The sequence below is a fragment of the Peromyscus leucopus genome, chromosome 19 (assembly GCF_004664715.2).
Source record: "Peromyscus leucopus breed LL Stock chromosome 19, UCI_PerLeu_2.1, whole genome shotgun sequence".
In the NCBI taxonomy this organism is placed as follows: Eukaryota; Metazoa; Chordata; class Mammalia; order Rodentia; family Cricetidae; genus Peromyscus; species Peromyscus leucopus.
The window spans coordinates 49,329,596-49,346,095 of record NC_051079.1 but is presented as its reverse complement, the minus strand read 5'-3'; the positions used below and the strand labels follow the sequence as shown (position 1 = coordinate 49,346,095).

The window sequence follows — 16,500 nt, the reverse complement described above, 5'->3', positions numbered from 1 at the left end:
AGTGTCCATGGGCCTCTTGACAATGTCATTCTTGCTAGAGGGTAGAGGTGCCAGATTTGTTTGGGGACACTCATCCTTACCTAGTTTCTAAGTGATTTTAGGGTTATCAATTCAGAGTAGGGAATGTTAGAGTAGCAATAAAGACCCATTAAGAAAAATCTTCTGAGCCGGGTGGTGGTGGTGCACGCCTTGAATCCCAGTACTCGGAGTCAGAGCCAGGAGGATCTCTGTGAGTTCAAAGCCAGCCTGGTCTACAGAGCAAGATCCAGGATAGGCACCAAAACTACACACAGAGAAACTCTGTCTCAGAGAAAAAAGAAAGAAAGAAAAGTCTTCTGGATGCTGCAGAGATGGCTCAATGCTTCTCCAGGTGGCCAGGTTTGATTCTAACCACCCATAAGGTGGCTCACAACCACCTGAAACTCCAGTTCCAGGAGATCCAATGCCATCTTCTGGCCTCCACAGACACCAGGCATGCACATGTTTATAGACATACATGCAAGCAAAACACTGGTCCACATAAAATAAAAGTATAAAAATAAAAGATTAAAAAGAAAAGAAAAATTTCTGGTCAAAAGAATACAGCTTCTGGCCTAGCATTCCAGTTGGGCTAGGTCAATCCCCTGGCCAAGGGAGTACCCCAAAGAAGGCAGGTTCTGCTTAAATCATGCTAAAGAGATAGGCAGAAGAATGCATCCTTTAATGAGATACTGTCCTTTTTCCTTCTCAGAATCCCTGCCCCTTATACAGAAGTGTACCAGGGTTCGGCCATGTGGCTTCTTCAGTCTGCCCATCTTTTAAACTATCCAGACAAGTTTCACTTCTTTTCTTCTGTCTGTCTCTTTTCTAAGCATGCTTTCTCTTATGATTTGGGTTTCCTTCCTCTTTCTCCAAAGTCCCCCTCCCTTCCTTCCTCCATGGGGCTATTTGGCCACAATGGGTCTGACTTCCATGCCAGCTTAAATGATACGGGTCCTCCCCACCCCCCATTCTATTCTCCTCCTTTGGGCAGCTGTTGAGATTTATAACTTGGGTTCCTTTTCTTTCACATTCAAATAAAATTGCTCTTGAGCTTCAATAAATATAAAATAAAATCAATGCTTGCCTCAAGTATTACAGGCTGGTTTTCTAATTGCCATTGCTGTGAAACCAAGTAGCTAGCATTAAAATACTGTAAAAAAAGAAACTCGTCGATTTGTTTCCTTGAACAAGCATGAGGTTTTGGCCATGTGTCTAAAGCACCAGTCAAAAATTATTTAGAAAATAACCCTGGGGAAATGTCACTCTCAGTACATAAACAATGGGGTATGAATACATACCTATGCACAGACACATGCCTATAAATATACCAACACCATAAAATCTCATATACACACACACAAAAACCCTCATACACATTCATGTTTATACCCTTTATGCAACACTAGGAAGAGTCTGGTTTAAGCAAACACTGCTGTCCTTACCTTTACGAAGAAGTGAACACAGTCTAAGAGCGACACCCTGTGGCATCGGCAAGCACACGGCACAGGGATGGCACAGGAACTTCAGCAGTGTGCTGATGGTGAGGCCTGATTGCTTGGCTGTCAAATCTCTGAACTATGACCTCTAAACTCAAAGTCCACCCTTACAGTGTTTCAGGAACATCTGCAATCCCAAGAGTGCTTCTAGGGATATAAGGATCCAGGGTCCCCCTACCTCTGCCCCTGCTCCCTGGTTCCTGAATCTCTTTCCCTTACCTACCCAACATGCAGCTTCTGATGCATTAGATCCCACAGGTGACCAGGGCATTGCCACATCCTCTGATGTGAAAGATGCTGTTCCTCGCTGTGAGAGGGGGGCCCTTATAGCAAAGCACCAAATCAACTTAGTGAGCCCGAGTTGTCATTTGGGCAGGGTCTGAGTCACAGAAATCCAAATACGATTTGTAAACTCTAATACCTACCTCTAACATAATATCCTAATATAATAACATCCTATAACAGCATCCTATTAAAACTGAACCTCCAAGATTACCATGCCTAATGGGGACAAAAATGCAGTAATGAAAGCCAAAGTATCAAACACCAGCACACTGCAGCAGGCCTTGCATGCTCTGTGTGCATGCTCTTGTTTAAGCGCTTGATGATCCTATCAGGCAGTGCTAGGCTAGCATCACATACATGTTCAGATAAGAAAACCGAGGGCCAGAAAAATAACTCACTCCATGCAAAGTCGCAGAACGGTTAGCTCATGGAGACACGGGATCCACTGGCTACAGATCTCTTTTGGCCAGTCTGACTCAGAAATCTGACAACCAGTAAGCTACTTATTATACCTCCAAGTCGTTCCCCGTTGTCAACCACAAAGGCCTTCCCAGGCAGCCTGCCTCACCCACCGATGCTGCCAATCCTGTTAACCACCCCAGCGTCTCCCGGCCAGCTCCTTCAGGCCTGGCCATTTTGTCATCTTTCTTCATCCTGCCTCAGCTGTAGAAATGGTTCTTCCCCCACTAAGTCTCTGCTCTTGTCCTTCTTTTTCCCTCTCGCCAGGACCTCCGTTACAGGATCCGTACACTTGATTCTAGGGTTCTAGATACAGGGCTTTGGATTCAAGCCCCTTACCGGTGTGTGTGCCCCCCGACTCCCCACCCCCTGCAACAAAATAAAGGGGACACTCAGACTGGCATCTTTCACTTACCTGGCTGCCACCTTCTGTGACTGTCACGTCCCAAGCCCTTCTCAGAACATTTAGACGGAGCCTCTGGGGGCAGGACACAGATATCCCTATGTGCAAGTCTCTCGGGTTCTTTAACTTCCTGTTGGTTGCTGCTCATCACCAGCGGCTCTTCCCCTTCCCCACTCCTCCTCTGGGATTCCAGCCTTAGCCTTGTCCCCGGACTCCTGCCTCCTGCTCAGTGCCCTAGTGGTACATACCTCACCCAAAGCCAGGCAGCACCCATCATCTCTCAGCCTCTGCAGACATTCAGACACTCGCCATCCTCTTAAGGTAAATGGCACACCCTACAGAGTCTCCCCACCTTCTGCCTCAGGGAAGGCCATGCCAGGTCTTGGCTACACCAGTGTTCTTCCGTTAATCTGTCCCCAAGAGGATGACTTGCTTTCCCATGATACAAAGCTTAACTCAAAGGTTGCCTTTCTCATAGTAGTTTCCTTCTCTCTCTCTCTCTCTCTCTCTCTCTCTCTCTCTCTCTCTCTCTCTCTGCTGTGCCTTCTTTGTATGTATGTTTCCTATTTTTTATTTTAAATAAATATAATAACATCATTTCCCCCTTCCCTTTTCTCCCTCCAACCCCTCCCATATCCCTGCCTCCTGCCCCTCCCATATCCCCTGCCTAACTAACTCCCTCTCCTGAGAGCTCTGTTGACTTCCGTGTCCACTTTATAAATCCCTGCTGTCCTCCACCCCTCTCAAGGCATCAAGGAGTGCCTTCCTTGTTCAAGGATTCAGATTTCACACTTCTGCATAGAAAAATAACCTGTGTCCTCTCCCTGGAAAGGGCAGAACACAGAGGGAGTTTCTGTCCACGGTCTGCTCTCTTTGTTGGCTCTTTTTTATGAGAGAAGGAAGCCTGGTATAAATACTGAAAGCATTAGACATTCCTTGTGTAGCCCTAGACATTCCTTATGTGTCCTTAGATAGTTCTTATGTAGCCACAGATATTCTTTTTTAGCCCTAGATAGTTCTTATGTAGCCATAGATATCCCTTATGTAGCTGTTCCTATCTATTCCTTATGTAGCCACAGATATCCCTTACACAGCCATAGAATTCCTTATGTAGCCATTGATATTCCTTATGTAGTCATAGAAATGCCATATGTAGCCATAGATATTCCTTTGAAAGCCTTAGATATTCTTTGCAGAAGTTTAGATATTCCCCACTGTGGAAAACTGTGGTCACAGTGTCTCCATGTGTGGAGGCAGTTTATCTTTTCCTTTGCACTTGCCCAAGCCCAACTTTCTGCTTTCCTATTTGGGTGGAAGCCCACCAAATAGACTGGGCAATACTACCCATCTCTGCCCTTCCCATACCCAGGAGGGAAGGGGGTTAGAACAGCTGGTCACCTGCTGCTAATTGATCAGATAGGTCGATCTGTTCCTCAGAAGCAGCCCTTTCAGAATCAAGATAGACGGAGAAGGTGCCTCTGGTTCTCCTTGCCAGGGCTGACATCACACATTCAAGTTTTAACCTGAACACTAAGTGTGTGGACATCTCCAAGGGACCTGCCTCCCTGACCTACAAGGGGAGAATGTCATTGAATAAGCCAGTAATCTGCTACTCTCCATCTATGTTCATCCTTTGATGGGGTCTTGTAATTGGTCACTGTGAGTGATCCCTTACACTGCACCCCTTTCTTGAGACTCTGATTATCCGTTTGAAAACAGCGAGGCTTCAAAGAGCATCTACAGAAATGAACTGAGACGATTCTTTTTCTGATCACTCCTCCTTCCTAGAGCTTTCTGTGTCCACATTGGTGTGGAATGGGTCCCCCTAGCTCTACATCCAGGGTACCCCCTGTACTCTCTGAAAAGCTGCCCAGAGGGGAAGGAAGCATTGGGCAAGGCCGCTGGGCCCCCAAACATACTCACACTGGAGAGCAGGAATCAGGATCGATGCTCCTGGTGGGGACAAAGCCCACTTCTCCTGAGCTCATTGACTTCCCAATGAACCACTGCAGCCCAGGAATGACAAAGCCGAGGATTTCAATGCTTTCTCCCCGGAGGAAGCTCAGTTCATCCTTTTGCTCCTGTTGGTAATCCATCATGGCCTTGCATCTTCCTCTGCCTGTGGAAAACAACACACTGGTCAACTGGAAAGATATAGGAAATGAGCCTTGCCCTGTCTATCAGTGTGACACAGACTAAGGTATCCCAGCCTTAGGAATTTCCATAATTCAGTCCGATCACTCATACACACACACACACACACACACACACACACACACACACACACCAAAATCAAACTGGTAGGAATGGCCAGGGATAGCAGGCTTTTCATGTTGCCAAACCAGGACAATCCAAAAAGAAACTACAATCTGGGTGCTTTTGTCATTATGTTTTAAAAAGAAAAGACACAAATATAAGAAAGGTCTTCTCAGAATACAGAATATGCATGCCTTTAAACTAGACAAGCTGATAGGAAGCTGGAATGTTCCTTATATTATCCTCAACTGATTCTACCACCATTGTACATATCACCACCACGCTTGGCACAGGACCTCAGAGCAGTGTGTGAGAATCTTTACAGCAGAAGATGCCTACACCTCCTTGCAGCCGCTTCAGCCACTGTGACACCTGATGCTTCTAAACACTAGAGTCTGAAGCAAGATACATCATGCCTGGTACCTAATCAACTCCCAGAAGATGCCACTTCACAATCACTGGTAGGACAGAGTGCTGCAGGGAAGCCAGAGCGATCTGGGACTATCCTTAAAGCCACAGTAATGACCCCATTTGACAAATGGCTCACCTGGGATCTAATAACAATGTTTTTGTGAGTACTGTACTCTCTTGTTTACAAAGCACATCTCTATACCCAGGTGAAGCTGAGGGATGAATGCCAGGCAGGGTACCCAGCAGAATTCCCCCTTTGTGGATGAGAAAGTGGGATGCAGTCCTGAGTGACGTGTCTAAGGGGCACAGGTAGAGCTAGGACTTGCTAGAATGCCAGGCTTCCCTGTTACTGCCCACCTCTCCTGCTCAGCTCTGCGACAGCATTTGGCTTGATGACACCACTTCTTTATTGAGAAGGTAGAAGCCTAGGGAAGGCAGGGAGTGCTGGTGTGAGGTTGTGTAAACCATAACAGACTCCAGAGCCCCATAGTTCTGTGTCCACAGGCTGTTTCTGCAAAAGCTAAAAGCCTTGTTTATGGCCAATTATTGCATAGTTCTGATATTTTGATTCTGTGAATCCTTATAGTTAGTTTAAGTGTTATTTGGGTTTGGAATTAGTAAAACTGTGGGGTGCTTTTCTTTTAACTAGAGATGTGTGAAAGGAAATGTGTTAGAACGGGGAGCTGCAAGGATAAACTTTCAACGGTTCATTTTAGATATTTTGTTATCTACTAAATGCATTACTTAGCAATGTGTGTGTGTGCACAGAGATTAACTGACATGTGTATGTGTGTGTGTCGTGTGTGTGTGTGAACACAGATATGTGTGTGCATAGTTGATTATCTATTCATCCAGTGTTTCCTGGGCACTCGCTACGTACTAGGCATTCATAGTCCCCTAAATCACATTACTCTATGGAAAGCCAGAAAATATTTGAGTAAGGAGTTGGAAACTGGTGGCCCGCAGGTCACATTTGGCTCCAAAATGTTTCATTTGGCCCATGCAAGACTTTTTTTCTACCGGTCTATCTTTAAATCTCTCTCACCCCTGCCATTCCCTAACACCCCTCTCCCAGCCCTCTCCACAAATGCATGTTCTGCCCATTCGTGCAGGCAGGCATCTGTTTCCTCAACCCTGGCCTGAACCTTCATTTTACAGGCAAAGACCCCAAGTGTGCAGACAGTAACTGACTTCCCACATCCAGTCAGTGAGATTAGGAGGCAGGTACACATCATCTTCCTAACGATGCTGTTTTCAGCTCATACCAATGTGACAAGAGCTTGTCCAGTCTCTCTTCCTGGGGAGGCCACAGATTCCTGGGTAGCTCTTTAGGAACCATCTGCCAGTGGAAACATGGAGTTTTCAAACATTAAAACAATGAGCAGAATAGTCCCGTAGAAAAATGACAGTGATGTTATCGTTCACCTTATTTTAATGACAGCAAACCGAGAACTTACTTTACACTGTGAAAATGAAAGTCTGGGATCTTCCCTCGCTCTGTAATTCTTCTGCCAGTTAAATAACTTGCACACAACCTTTAATATTCTTACTGTCGATTCTGCCAGCGTCAGGCAGAGGGAATAAGACATGAGACAAGATTGTCGCTCTATCAGCTCAAGTGTACAGTATCCTCCAGCAGAGATTCTCAAACTTTAGTGTGAAGAACAGGCCTGGGGACATCATTTAAAATGGGAGTTTCTGGGCCCAACATCAAGAGAATCGGAGGAAGGTGGAGGGGGCTGAATTCATAGTAACACCCTCAGGTGACATTGACCGGAGTGGCCCCAGTTCATGCATTGAAAAGCACTTCAATGGAGATCATATACTTCTTCCTATATACTATGTCCATCTGAAATTTAGAGTTTTTCCCACTTTCATCAAATAATACAATTTTAAAAAATAAAGGAGATTTAAAAGCCACCCCAATTCTGTCCTCTTCCAGGCACCAGGAATACCATATCTAACAGGATATCTATTCTATTCTGTCCAAACTTCAGTCTGCTCTGGGACCCTCCCCCAGGGGGTAGGCAGCTACTCACTGATGGAAAGGAACAGACAGGGGCTCCAGGGCTGACACAGGCACCAGGCCCCTCTGACCCGTCACTAAAGACACGCCTTCCCACTCAGATTCGCCTTCAGAGAGCACGCAGATTAGCTCATTCTTGCACAGTGTCAAATACTCCCCTTCCTTCTCATCTGGCTGAGCCACGGAGCACATGGCTCTGCAGAAGAAGTGGCCTGCAGGGAATGAGAAAAACCTTCCAAGGAGCAGCCGGAAATGGGAGAGCATCTCCTTTCAGGTACCACTTAGATACAGAGCCCAGACAATTTTCTTCCTCCGAGTAAAAGTCCACTGTCCAGGAGGAGGCACAAGGGCCTTGTGCTGTGATCCCAGGGAGTAAGAAAAGTCACTGACAGGGAGTTCTCTTAAAATAGATACTAATAGATCTGAGTAATTTGGGAGAATAAGACTCAATTGGACTTTACCTCAAGAGAGAGAGAGAGGGAGAGAGAGAGAGAGAGAGAGAGAGAGAGATGAAGCAAAGCCCCACAGAAATACATGTGCATTTACACAACTCCAACTGTCTTTGCAGCCCTGCCTTTGCAGCCCTGTACTTCATTCAGAGCCACAAAAACAAAAGGAAGTCATTTAGATGAACGCAATGAGGCCGAATGAGCTTGTAATGGTACAGCATGGACTCTGTCCTACAGAGCTGTGCACTAGAATTGGAAAGAGAATGACTTTCGGAAAACTACCGTGGGCCAGTCTGGCTTTCAATGTGTATTAAGTGATCAGCCCTGACCAACTGCCAGTCAGATGACATTTTCACTTGTGAAAAGGTCAGACAGAGAAGCTTCAACTGACCCCTCATAGTCCGTTATTGAATTTCGTGAGATCAGGTTTTCTGAGATTCATAAATTTATTTTGCAATCAAATTACATCATGTGTTCATAGAACCATCTCTCAATCCTGGAGACCGTTAGAATTACATGGGAAAGCCTATTTTTAAAATGCCAATGGCAGGGTCCCCACCTCCAGAAACTCTACCAGCCTGGATAAAGCCTGGCAGTCCCACCCCCATTAACTTAACTTAAACTCCCTTAAACTCCCAAGCAGCCTGAACATGAATCAGTGAGACCAACCAACTAACACAGCTGTTTGTGTGATGTCAGGACTGGTCTGAGAAGGATGCTTGAGGTTACATTACAACAGATAGGTTCACTCAGGCATGTTTTCATCCTTCTAAGACTTTTTTTGTTTTGTTTTTGCCTCTCTTGGCATCTTAATTACTGAGGGACTCCAATAACAAAATATTTCAATGAGGCCCCCATTCCAAATCCCATGCCAGACTCACCTTCCTGCAGCAGGAGGCCCAGGTACATGTTTTCCAAGTGATTGTCATCCACAGACACTTGGATCTCTGTGTCATCCACCAGTCTGTAGTTGAGCCAATACTTATGGTCAAAGAAGAGCTGTTCCAGACATGTGGACACATAGCCTAGAGGTCAAACCAACACAGCCAAACAAGGTGAGTTCTGCCCTGAGCGGCCACAAGAGAGAAAACACATACCCAGACCCACCAGTTAAATGGAGCAGAGTGCTCACTAGACACTATCATATGCCAATATTCTTCGAAACATGAATTATTCATATTGAAATTCTGCTCCTTTTGAATCTTCTTCACTATTCCTATAATGCAATAACCTCCCATCCTCTACCCCCACTGTCTACCACAAGAGTCAAATTTGAAAGTTCACACCTAGGAGTCTTATGAAAACACAGAGGCTAATTAGCAGGTCTGAGTTAGAGCCTGGGTTTCTGAGTCTGTAACAGCAGCACACTCCAGGGAGTGAACGAACCGATCCACAAAGCAAAAGTGTAATAGTGACCATCTATCATGGTCATAGGAAATACGGCACAGAGAGCAGGAAAATCACCATGAGTATAAGAGAAGTTTCCCGCTCCAGCCAAGGGTCACTTTGACCCTCCGCCCAGCTCAGCATTGCTCTCTGGGTATGACTTCAGGGAACATTTGTAATGTAGCAAATGTTCATCAAATGTAGGTGACTTGGCTGTGAAACCATCAGTTCCTGCCAAGATTTTTTGTCCTGGAACAGAGGATGAAACAGTGTCCACTACAATGGTAATGTCACTGTGCTCTGACATCTGCAACTTTCTAGAAAACCCTGAAGACGGGGGCCACTTCCCAGCTAGGTCTCCCATCTCTTTCTTTGACTCTTTTACAAACACGTGGGACAAAGCATCTCCGAGCTTTGCTATTTTGAGCAGCTTCTCACTCTTCCTCAGGAGTAGTTGTCTTTCTTCCTAATGAACTTCACATCTATCTCACGGCATCCGACTCAGCAGTCCACCAAACTCTTTGCCCAGTTATGTCATTTTTAAAAAGCTCTCCCTGGATGGTAGGGAAATGAGTTTCTTCACAGACATTTTAGAGTAATAGTTAATACTTATTTTGGTATTAGCTTTAGAGAGTTTATGATATTTCAAAAAGCTAACCATCCATCCATTCAGAGCTGCATCTCCTTTATCTATCAGAGGCAAACCAATTCTCTGATATCAGGCTCAATGAGCTAGCTAGATTGAGAAGTGTGTTCTCCTCTACCTACCCAGGGCATACCTAAACTCAGGTAGGTGGAAAACTTCCAGATTTCTTCCACAGTCTTGAAGGTGATGAGGAACTGGTCCTTCTGGGACTGGATGCCCACCAGCCTTGCAGAGAGGTCCTGAACAAGAGCAACAAGTCAGCCTGTGGTAACAGAGTCACTTAAGGAGATCACATGAGGACCAAGCATTAATCAACAACTTAGTTGTTGCTAAGCAGTATGTTGTAAAACATTCTCCCATCAGTGAGTGGTCTACATTATGTTTACTGGTTACAGATGCCATCCTTTCACATTTGGGTTAGTTTACAATCTACCTCAATAGATAAATCTTTATGCACATCCTTGCTTGTTCGGGTACACGTGATTCTAAGAAGCACAGTTGCCAGTGGAGAATATATGCATCTTCTATTCTAAAATGCAGCCACACAACAGCCTCCAGAAATATCTGCCAGTATCGTTTCATCAGTAGAACAAGAAGAGGCCCAGGAGCTTCTTGCTGTCCAGTATCGGACCAAAGTAGGCTGAACCCAGTGTCACTTGCTTCACCCCAGTCTTTCTCTGTTGGTTGCTCAGAGTGATGGTCTGAACGTCCTACCCCAGGGCCAGGAACTGCCATGGAGAGCATCTGCTAGACCCAGTCCTTAGGGAGCCTAAGGGAAAGAGCATCCGAAAGAAGAGCCCCAAGCCCAGAAAGCCAGAAAAGTCAGAATCTGCATCCCCTCCACACCAGCGACTCAGAGGCCCCAGATCCTGAGCAGGTATAGATCTTGTGAGCAAGCAGGACTGCTGGGTAATATAAATATATGCATATTATATACAGTCACTATATGTGTGTGTGTGTGTGTGTGTGTGTGTGTGTGTGTGTGTGTGTGTGTATGTGTGTATAGTGAATTTGCTAGATGTCAGAACTTTGCAAGGCAAATCTTTGTGAGCAACACTTCATTCAGCTCCCACAATAAATACCTGAAAAGAGGGCAATCGTGGTATTTAATCCACTCTATGGCTTTTGTAACATCTAACCACTTCTTTTTTTTTTTTTTTTTTTTTTTTTTTTTTTTTTCGAGACAGGTTTTCTTGTAGCTTTGCGCCTTTTCCTGAACTCATTGGTAGCCAGCTGGCCTCGAACTCACAGAGATCGCCTGCTCTGCCTCCCATGCTGGGATTAAAGGCGTGCGCCACCACCGCCCGGCTATCTAACCACTTCTTAAATGAAAGACGAGGAAGTACAGCACCCTGCCTAATGGACAGGGTGTACTTTCCCTAAGATGTATACTAAATAAGGATGGCTGTTATGATTAATAGTATCGTGAAGCTCATAGCATCACCCCAGTTTTGTAAACAGATGAGGACACAGAGAGGTGAGGTAACTTTCCCGGGGTCATCTACAGTGAGTAAACCCTGATTGGCTCTTGGATATAGCCAACTTCGGACCTCAGCTTCCGCCCCTAAACATGCTTAGTTCAAGACATGACCTAACTAATGGCTAGCTCTTTGCCATCAAACCCTGCTCCCGCCAAAAGCAAAGGTGACTTGGATCTTAGGGAAAGTCATCAAAGCCATCGGCAGCTGGCGTCTTCCCTCCCCGAGTTCCAAGGATTAAAATAGAATAAAAGCAAATTTAGAAGCCCAGGGTTGGAGAAATGGCTCAGTAGGTAAAACCACTTGTTGCTCAAGCACAAGGTCCCGAGTTTAGATCCGCAGCACCCATGTAGGAAAAGCCGGGTGCAGCCACTGCACCTGTAACCCCGGTGCTGAGGGGTGGAGCAGAGACTGGAGGCATGCTGGGCCTTGTTGGCCATCAACCTAGTGAAAAGTGACAGAGCAGGCCACCTAATGTCCCCCTCTAGCCTCTTCAAATGCCCAAGCACAGTGGCCTGCCCAGGGGCTTGCCCAGGGGCATGTGCATCCACACACATGTGCATACACCACAGTTACACTCAGGCACACACATTTTTTTTAACTTTAGCTGTTAATTATGGAATAGATACCACTATGCATGCACCATGTACAAAACCAAGCTCTCTACAGGCATAGCCTTGCTTTCTACTAAAAACCAGTTGCTGTTACTCTGTTACATGCCAGCCACCGCACTTTTCTCCTTTCCACTTGTACCAGATTAAGGAGGAAATGAAAATAATAAGACGTATTGATTTGCCACGTAAGGCAATGCTTTCTTTCCCTACCACTGACAGCAACAGATTCTCTCTATTTCTGACTCTCATTCTTTGATCAGACCTTTAGTAATACCAAATATAGCTTAACTGTTAAGCATCTATCTACTATGAAAATCTATCTGATTTATTACATTGTTCCTTTCATCCCAATATTTATAGTTATTTTTTTTCCATTGGCAATATTATTACTTTAAACATATGTGCTGGCCAGGCAGTGGTGGTGCACACCTCAGTCGGATCTCTGTGATTCGAGGCCAGCCTGGTGTACAGAGTGAGATCTAGGACAGCCAGGGCTGCACAGGGAAACTCTGTCTCAGAAGGAAAAAAAAGGTGCTCAATGTTTACCAGGACCCAAGAGGAAAAAGAGAAAATGGACAGTTGTTTGTGACACAGAGACTGAATTTAGAGTGATGGAGATAGAACGTTCTGGAAACAAACATCATAAGTGAATCGAGCGCTGGGCAATGGTGACACACGCCTTTAATCCCAGCATTCCGGCAGCAGAGCCAGGCGGATCTCTGTGAGTTCGAGGCCAACCTGGGCTTCAGAGTGAGTTCCAGGAAAGGCACAAAGCTACACAGAGAAACCCTGTCTCGAAAAACCAAAAAAAAAAAAAAAAAGTGAATTGTGCATTTTAAATCACAATGGGAAAATACGTGAATGTTGCACCCTAGTAACAAAACAAAATTCAAATGTAGCACCTTGGGGGCTGGGAGTAATCTTCTGAGACAGTTGCTATAGACATCCTATTCTGCATTAATGCAAGTAACTTGCCCAAAATTGGGGGGGGGGGGTTCCTCTGGCTTAGGTCACTCATTCCTTAGGCAGCCAGTTGTTTGCTTGGGGACTTACCTTGTTCTAGGCACAGTCCTTACTATTGGGGACCTGGGATCTGAGAGTCATCCACCCCAGCTCACCTTAAACAGCGCACAGACTTCATGGTCTTCATTCTCCAGGGCCCAGAGCCTCCTCCGTGCAGCTTCCTGTAAGCTTGCGTTGACACACCTCTGGGAGCGACTCTTCACACAGAATGAGAGCACCAGGTCTGAAAGAGAAGAGAGACGCAAGGCTGGGTGCACAGTGAAAGAAAGAACCAGGGGGAAAGTTGCCCCCACAAACCCTAAATCGGTGTCCTCCAGACAATAGATCAGAGTAGGCTGAAGGATCTCCCGGGTTCCCTTCAAGTGTCCTCCCTAGGGACAGGGAAAAACACTAAGGCCCGCAGGGCTCTGGAGAGGTGGACAGTGGTCACTTTGGCTCAGGCACTGACACAGACCCAGCCAAAGTAGACATTGCTTCCAGAAGATGATGTGTGAAAATTCCAAATGAAAACTACGTTATTCAAAGTGAAGGGAATGCATTTATACACAAATTTCTTTTTATTAAACATATTTCTTTTTTAAATTTATTTACTTTTATTTTGTGTGTGTCGGTATTTTGCCTGCATGTGCCTGTATAGGAGTATCAGATCTTGGAGCTACAAACAGTTGTGAGCTGCCATGTGGGTGCAGGGAATTGAACCCGGGTCCTCTGGAAGAGCAGTCAGTGCTCTTAACTGCAGAGCCATCTTTCTAGCCCCTACACACAAATTTATAATAGGTAATAAACATTATCTTAGGAGTTGTTTGTACACATTTTCCCAACCTGTTTCTCATGCTCCAGGATTAACATTTCTCATGACAGCCAGGGAATCCAAGCGGCTGGAGGATATACCTGTGATGATTTTTTTTCTCAATTAAATCACCTGATGTGGAAAGACCCACCTTTTATTTGGATCTTTTGAGGCAGGAAAATCCACCTTACATCTGGGCCACACCTTCTGGTGGCATCCTATATAAAGGACATGGAAGAAGGAAGCTGGCGCTCTCTGCCTGCTTGCCCTCGCTTTCACTGACAAGTCTATTCCTTCACTGGCATTAGAGTCTACTTCTCCAAGACTCCAGCACATACTGCAGACCAGCTGAGACATGCAGCCTCATGGACAGAACAACTACTTGATTCTTGGAAGTTTTGTTGGCAGACAGCCATTGTTAGGATAGCTGGACCACAGCCTATAAGATACTCCAATGAATCCTCTTTATATGTTCTTCTATCAGTTCTGTCCCTTCAGAGAACCCTGAGTAATACAACAAGGGCTCAAGCCTCCTCCTCCTCATCACATATTAAGTATATGACAGTCAAATCACCTTCCTTTCTGAGATTTTGCTTTCCACCTTCCCATCTGATAGGTAGGCATTTGGGTGATGCCATGAAGAGGAGATTGTGTAAGGGCCATGTAACAGACCTCCTGACACAAGATCTGCTCTCAAAATGGTCCTCACTACTGCCGGTCAGATGCTATGCTACAGGAATACCTCCTGTCTATCATCTGGTTTCTGCTGTAAGGCTTGTCTCAATGATATCATTTTCTAATGAGGATTCTCTCTTTGTGAGTTTCACTGAAATATTAATGAAAATGGATATCTTCCATCACATTGATTTCCAAATCATTTTCTGCTTCTAAAACATTCATTCAGAAGCTTCTGCCCAGCCAATCTCATTCTACACTCAGGTCTTCACTTTAGTATTCATTTGTTTAAGAAATATTTACTCAGAGCCTAGAATACGAAGAGAGTGTGTTAAGTGTTATACAGAATATAGACAGGTCCTCCAAATATTCATTTCTCAATCTGTGTCTTTGTCATACATTTTTTGGACATCAACTACATACAAACAACTCTTTAAGGTATCATGATGAATGCACAGTTTTTGTTTAATTTAACCCTGCCCCCATATCACCTTAAAAATCTGATCAATAATGTTTCTCTAGGCCAGAAATTATATATGGAGTTCCTGATACATTCCAGATTCTAAAGAGTTTTGACTAACAGTCTGGAAGATTTGTGAGCGTAACAATATCATAAAGACACACAAAGATGCACTTGGATGTAACAAGAAATAAGGGCAACGGGGGTGGGAGGAATATCTGCAGATGGAGACAAGGAAGCTCTCTACCCAGAAGGTGTTTTGTTTTGTTTTGTTTTGTTTTGTTTTTTTCAATTGAACTTATCTGTGTGATTTAGATACCTTGAGTAATATTCTGTGGCAGGAAACATTTTCCCTTGTTTTCAAGTGAGGCTATGTCCTCCTCACTTGATCCAGGTAGATCTTTGGAAGGACTTTCTTTACCTGAAGAAAATGAAGCAAAAGATCATTTGTAACAGTATATGCAAGTCATAATTATGGACTGCAAGTTCCTACGAAATGCCAATGGTTTTCCCACGAGGAGGGGCTTGAAAGAATTATTGTCGCGGTTGCCTTGTAATTACTTAGTAGCCAGCTGTTGTGGAAGAACTGTCATACATGTTATCTCAATCCCGCAGCATCCTGGGTGTACCCATTTCACTAACCAGTCACACCCACCGGTCAAACCCAGTTCCAGGGTACAGTGCACTGAAGGCACCCCCGGCATGTGGAGCCTACACAGATCATTATTATGGCTATCTGCAACAAGGTCTGGACCAATGAGCGGGTATGGGAAGGCTGGAGTGGAAGAAGAAAGACTGGTATCATTAGAAGGATGGCTGGGGAATGGTTGTAATGTCCCCTTGCTGTCCATCTATCTGCCCACAAAGCAGGGTCCTATCTAAAAACTCTATCCTCCCAGCTCTTAAAATAGATCCTGTTTTTGTTGCTGCTGAAGTGGAGTAAAGGGTGTAGGCTGAAGCTATTAGAAGAGTGTTTGCCTAACACGAACAAGGTTCTGGGCTCCATCATAAGCAGCATTACGACCACCTCTGACATAACATAGTTCAAAGAAGGAGGACTGTGGGCTGATAGATGCATGAGATGGTTCAGGAGGCAAAGGCCATCAAGTCTGACAACCTGACTTCAATCCCTAGGAAAGATCTGATAGCTGCAACTTGTCCTCTGACCTCTACACACACACACACACACACACACACACACACACACACACACACACACACACACAATATAAATATAAATAAATGTTACAAGGGGGAAGACAGATTGGAACACAGGGTGGGGACCAGGGTGAGGTTAGAGGAGGAGTGGTATTTTGATTGCTTAAGGTTGAAAAGAGAGCAGAGAGTACAGTGAAAAAGCATGAGGAAGTAGAAAGAGCAGAGAAATGTACCCACTGCCGTTGATGCAAAGGCATGTCCAGCTACCAACCCTGGAGCAGGTCCAGCCCAGGGTAGTTTTTTTGTGCTATAGTACCCCTTGAATCATGCTCACAGCTTGGACACCACCAATAATACATAGCCCATGACGGGTCTTCACTCTGTGTGGACCAGAGAACCCAAACGGCTGGACAGCCCTCCAGGACTGGCCTCTTTCAGGGTGTTCTCCTTGAGCTCTACAAGGA

General features: G+C 45.1%; 1 protein-coding gene across 2 annotated transcripts in view; it reads right to left on the bottom strand.

The window, feature by feature from the left end:
* Sh3tc2 (SH3 domain and tetratricopeptide repeats 2) overlaps positions 1–16,500 on the bottom strand; it is a 55,170-nt gene that overhangs the window by 31,811 nt on the left and 6,859 nt on the right. For both annotated transcript variants that reach the window (XM_028890091.2, XM_028890090.2), the window contains exons 2-8: positions 15,198–15,299; positions 13,049–13,176; positions 9,972–10,077; positions 8,688–8,831; positions 7,371–7,569; positions 6,597–6,670; positions 4,588–4,783 (exon numbers count right to left, since the gene is read on the bottom strand). In XM_028890091.2, the coding sequence (XP_028745924.1) occupies positions 4,588–4,783; positions 6,597–6,670; positions 7,371–7,569; positions 8,688–8,831; positions 9,972–10,077; positions 13,049–13,176; positions 15,198–15,299 (949 nt within the window). The remainder of the gene's footprint in view (positions 1–4,587; positions 4,784–6,596; positions 6,671–7,370; positions 7,570–8,687; positions 8,832–9,971; positions 10,078–13,048; positions 13,177–15,197; positions 15,300–16,500) is intronic.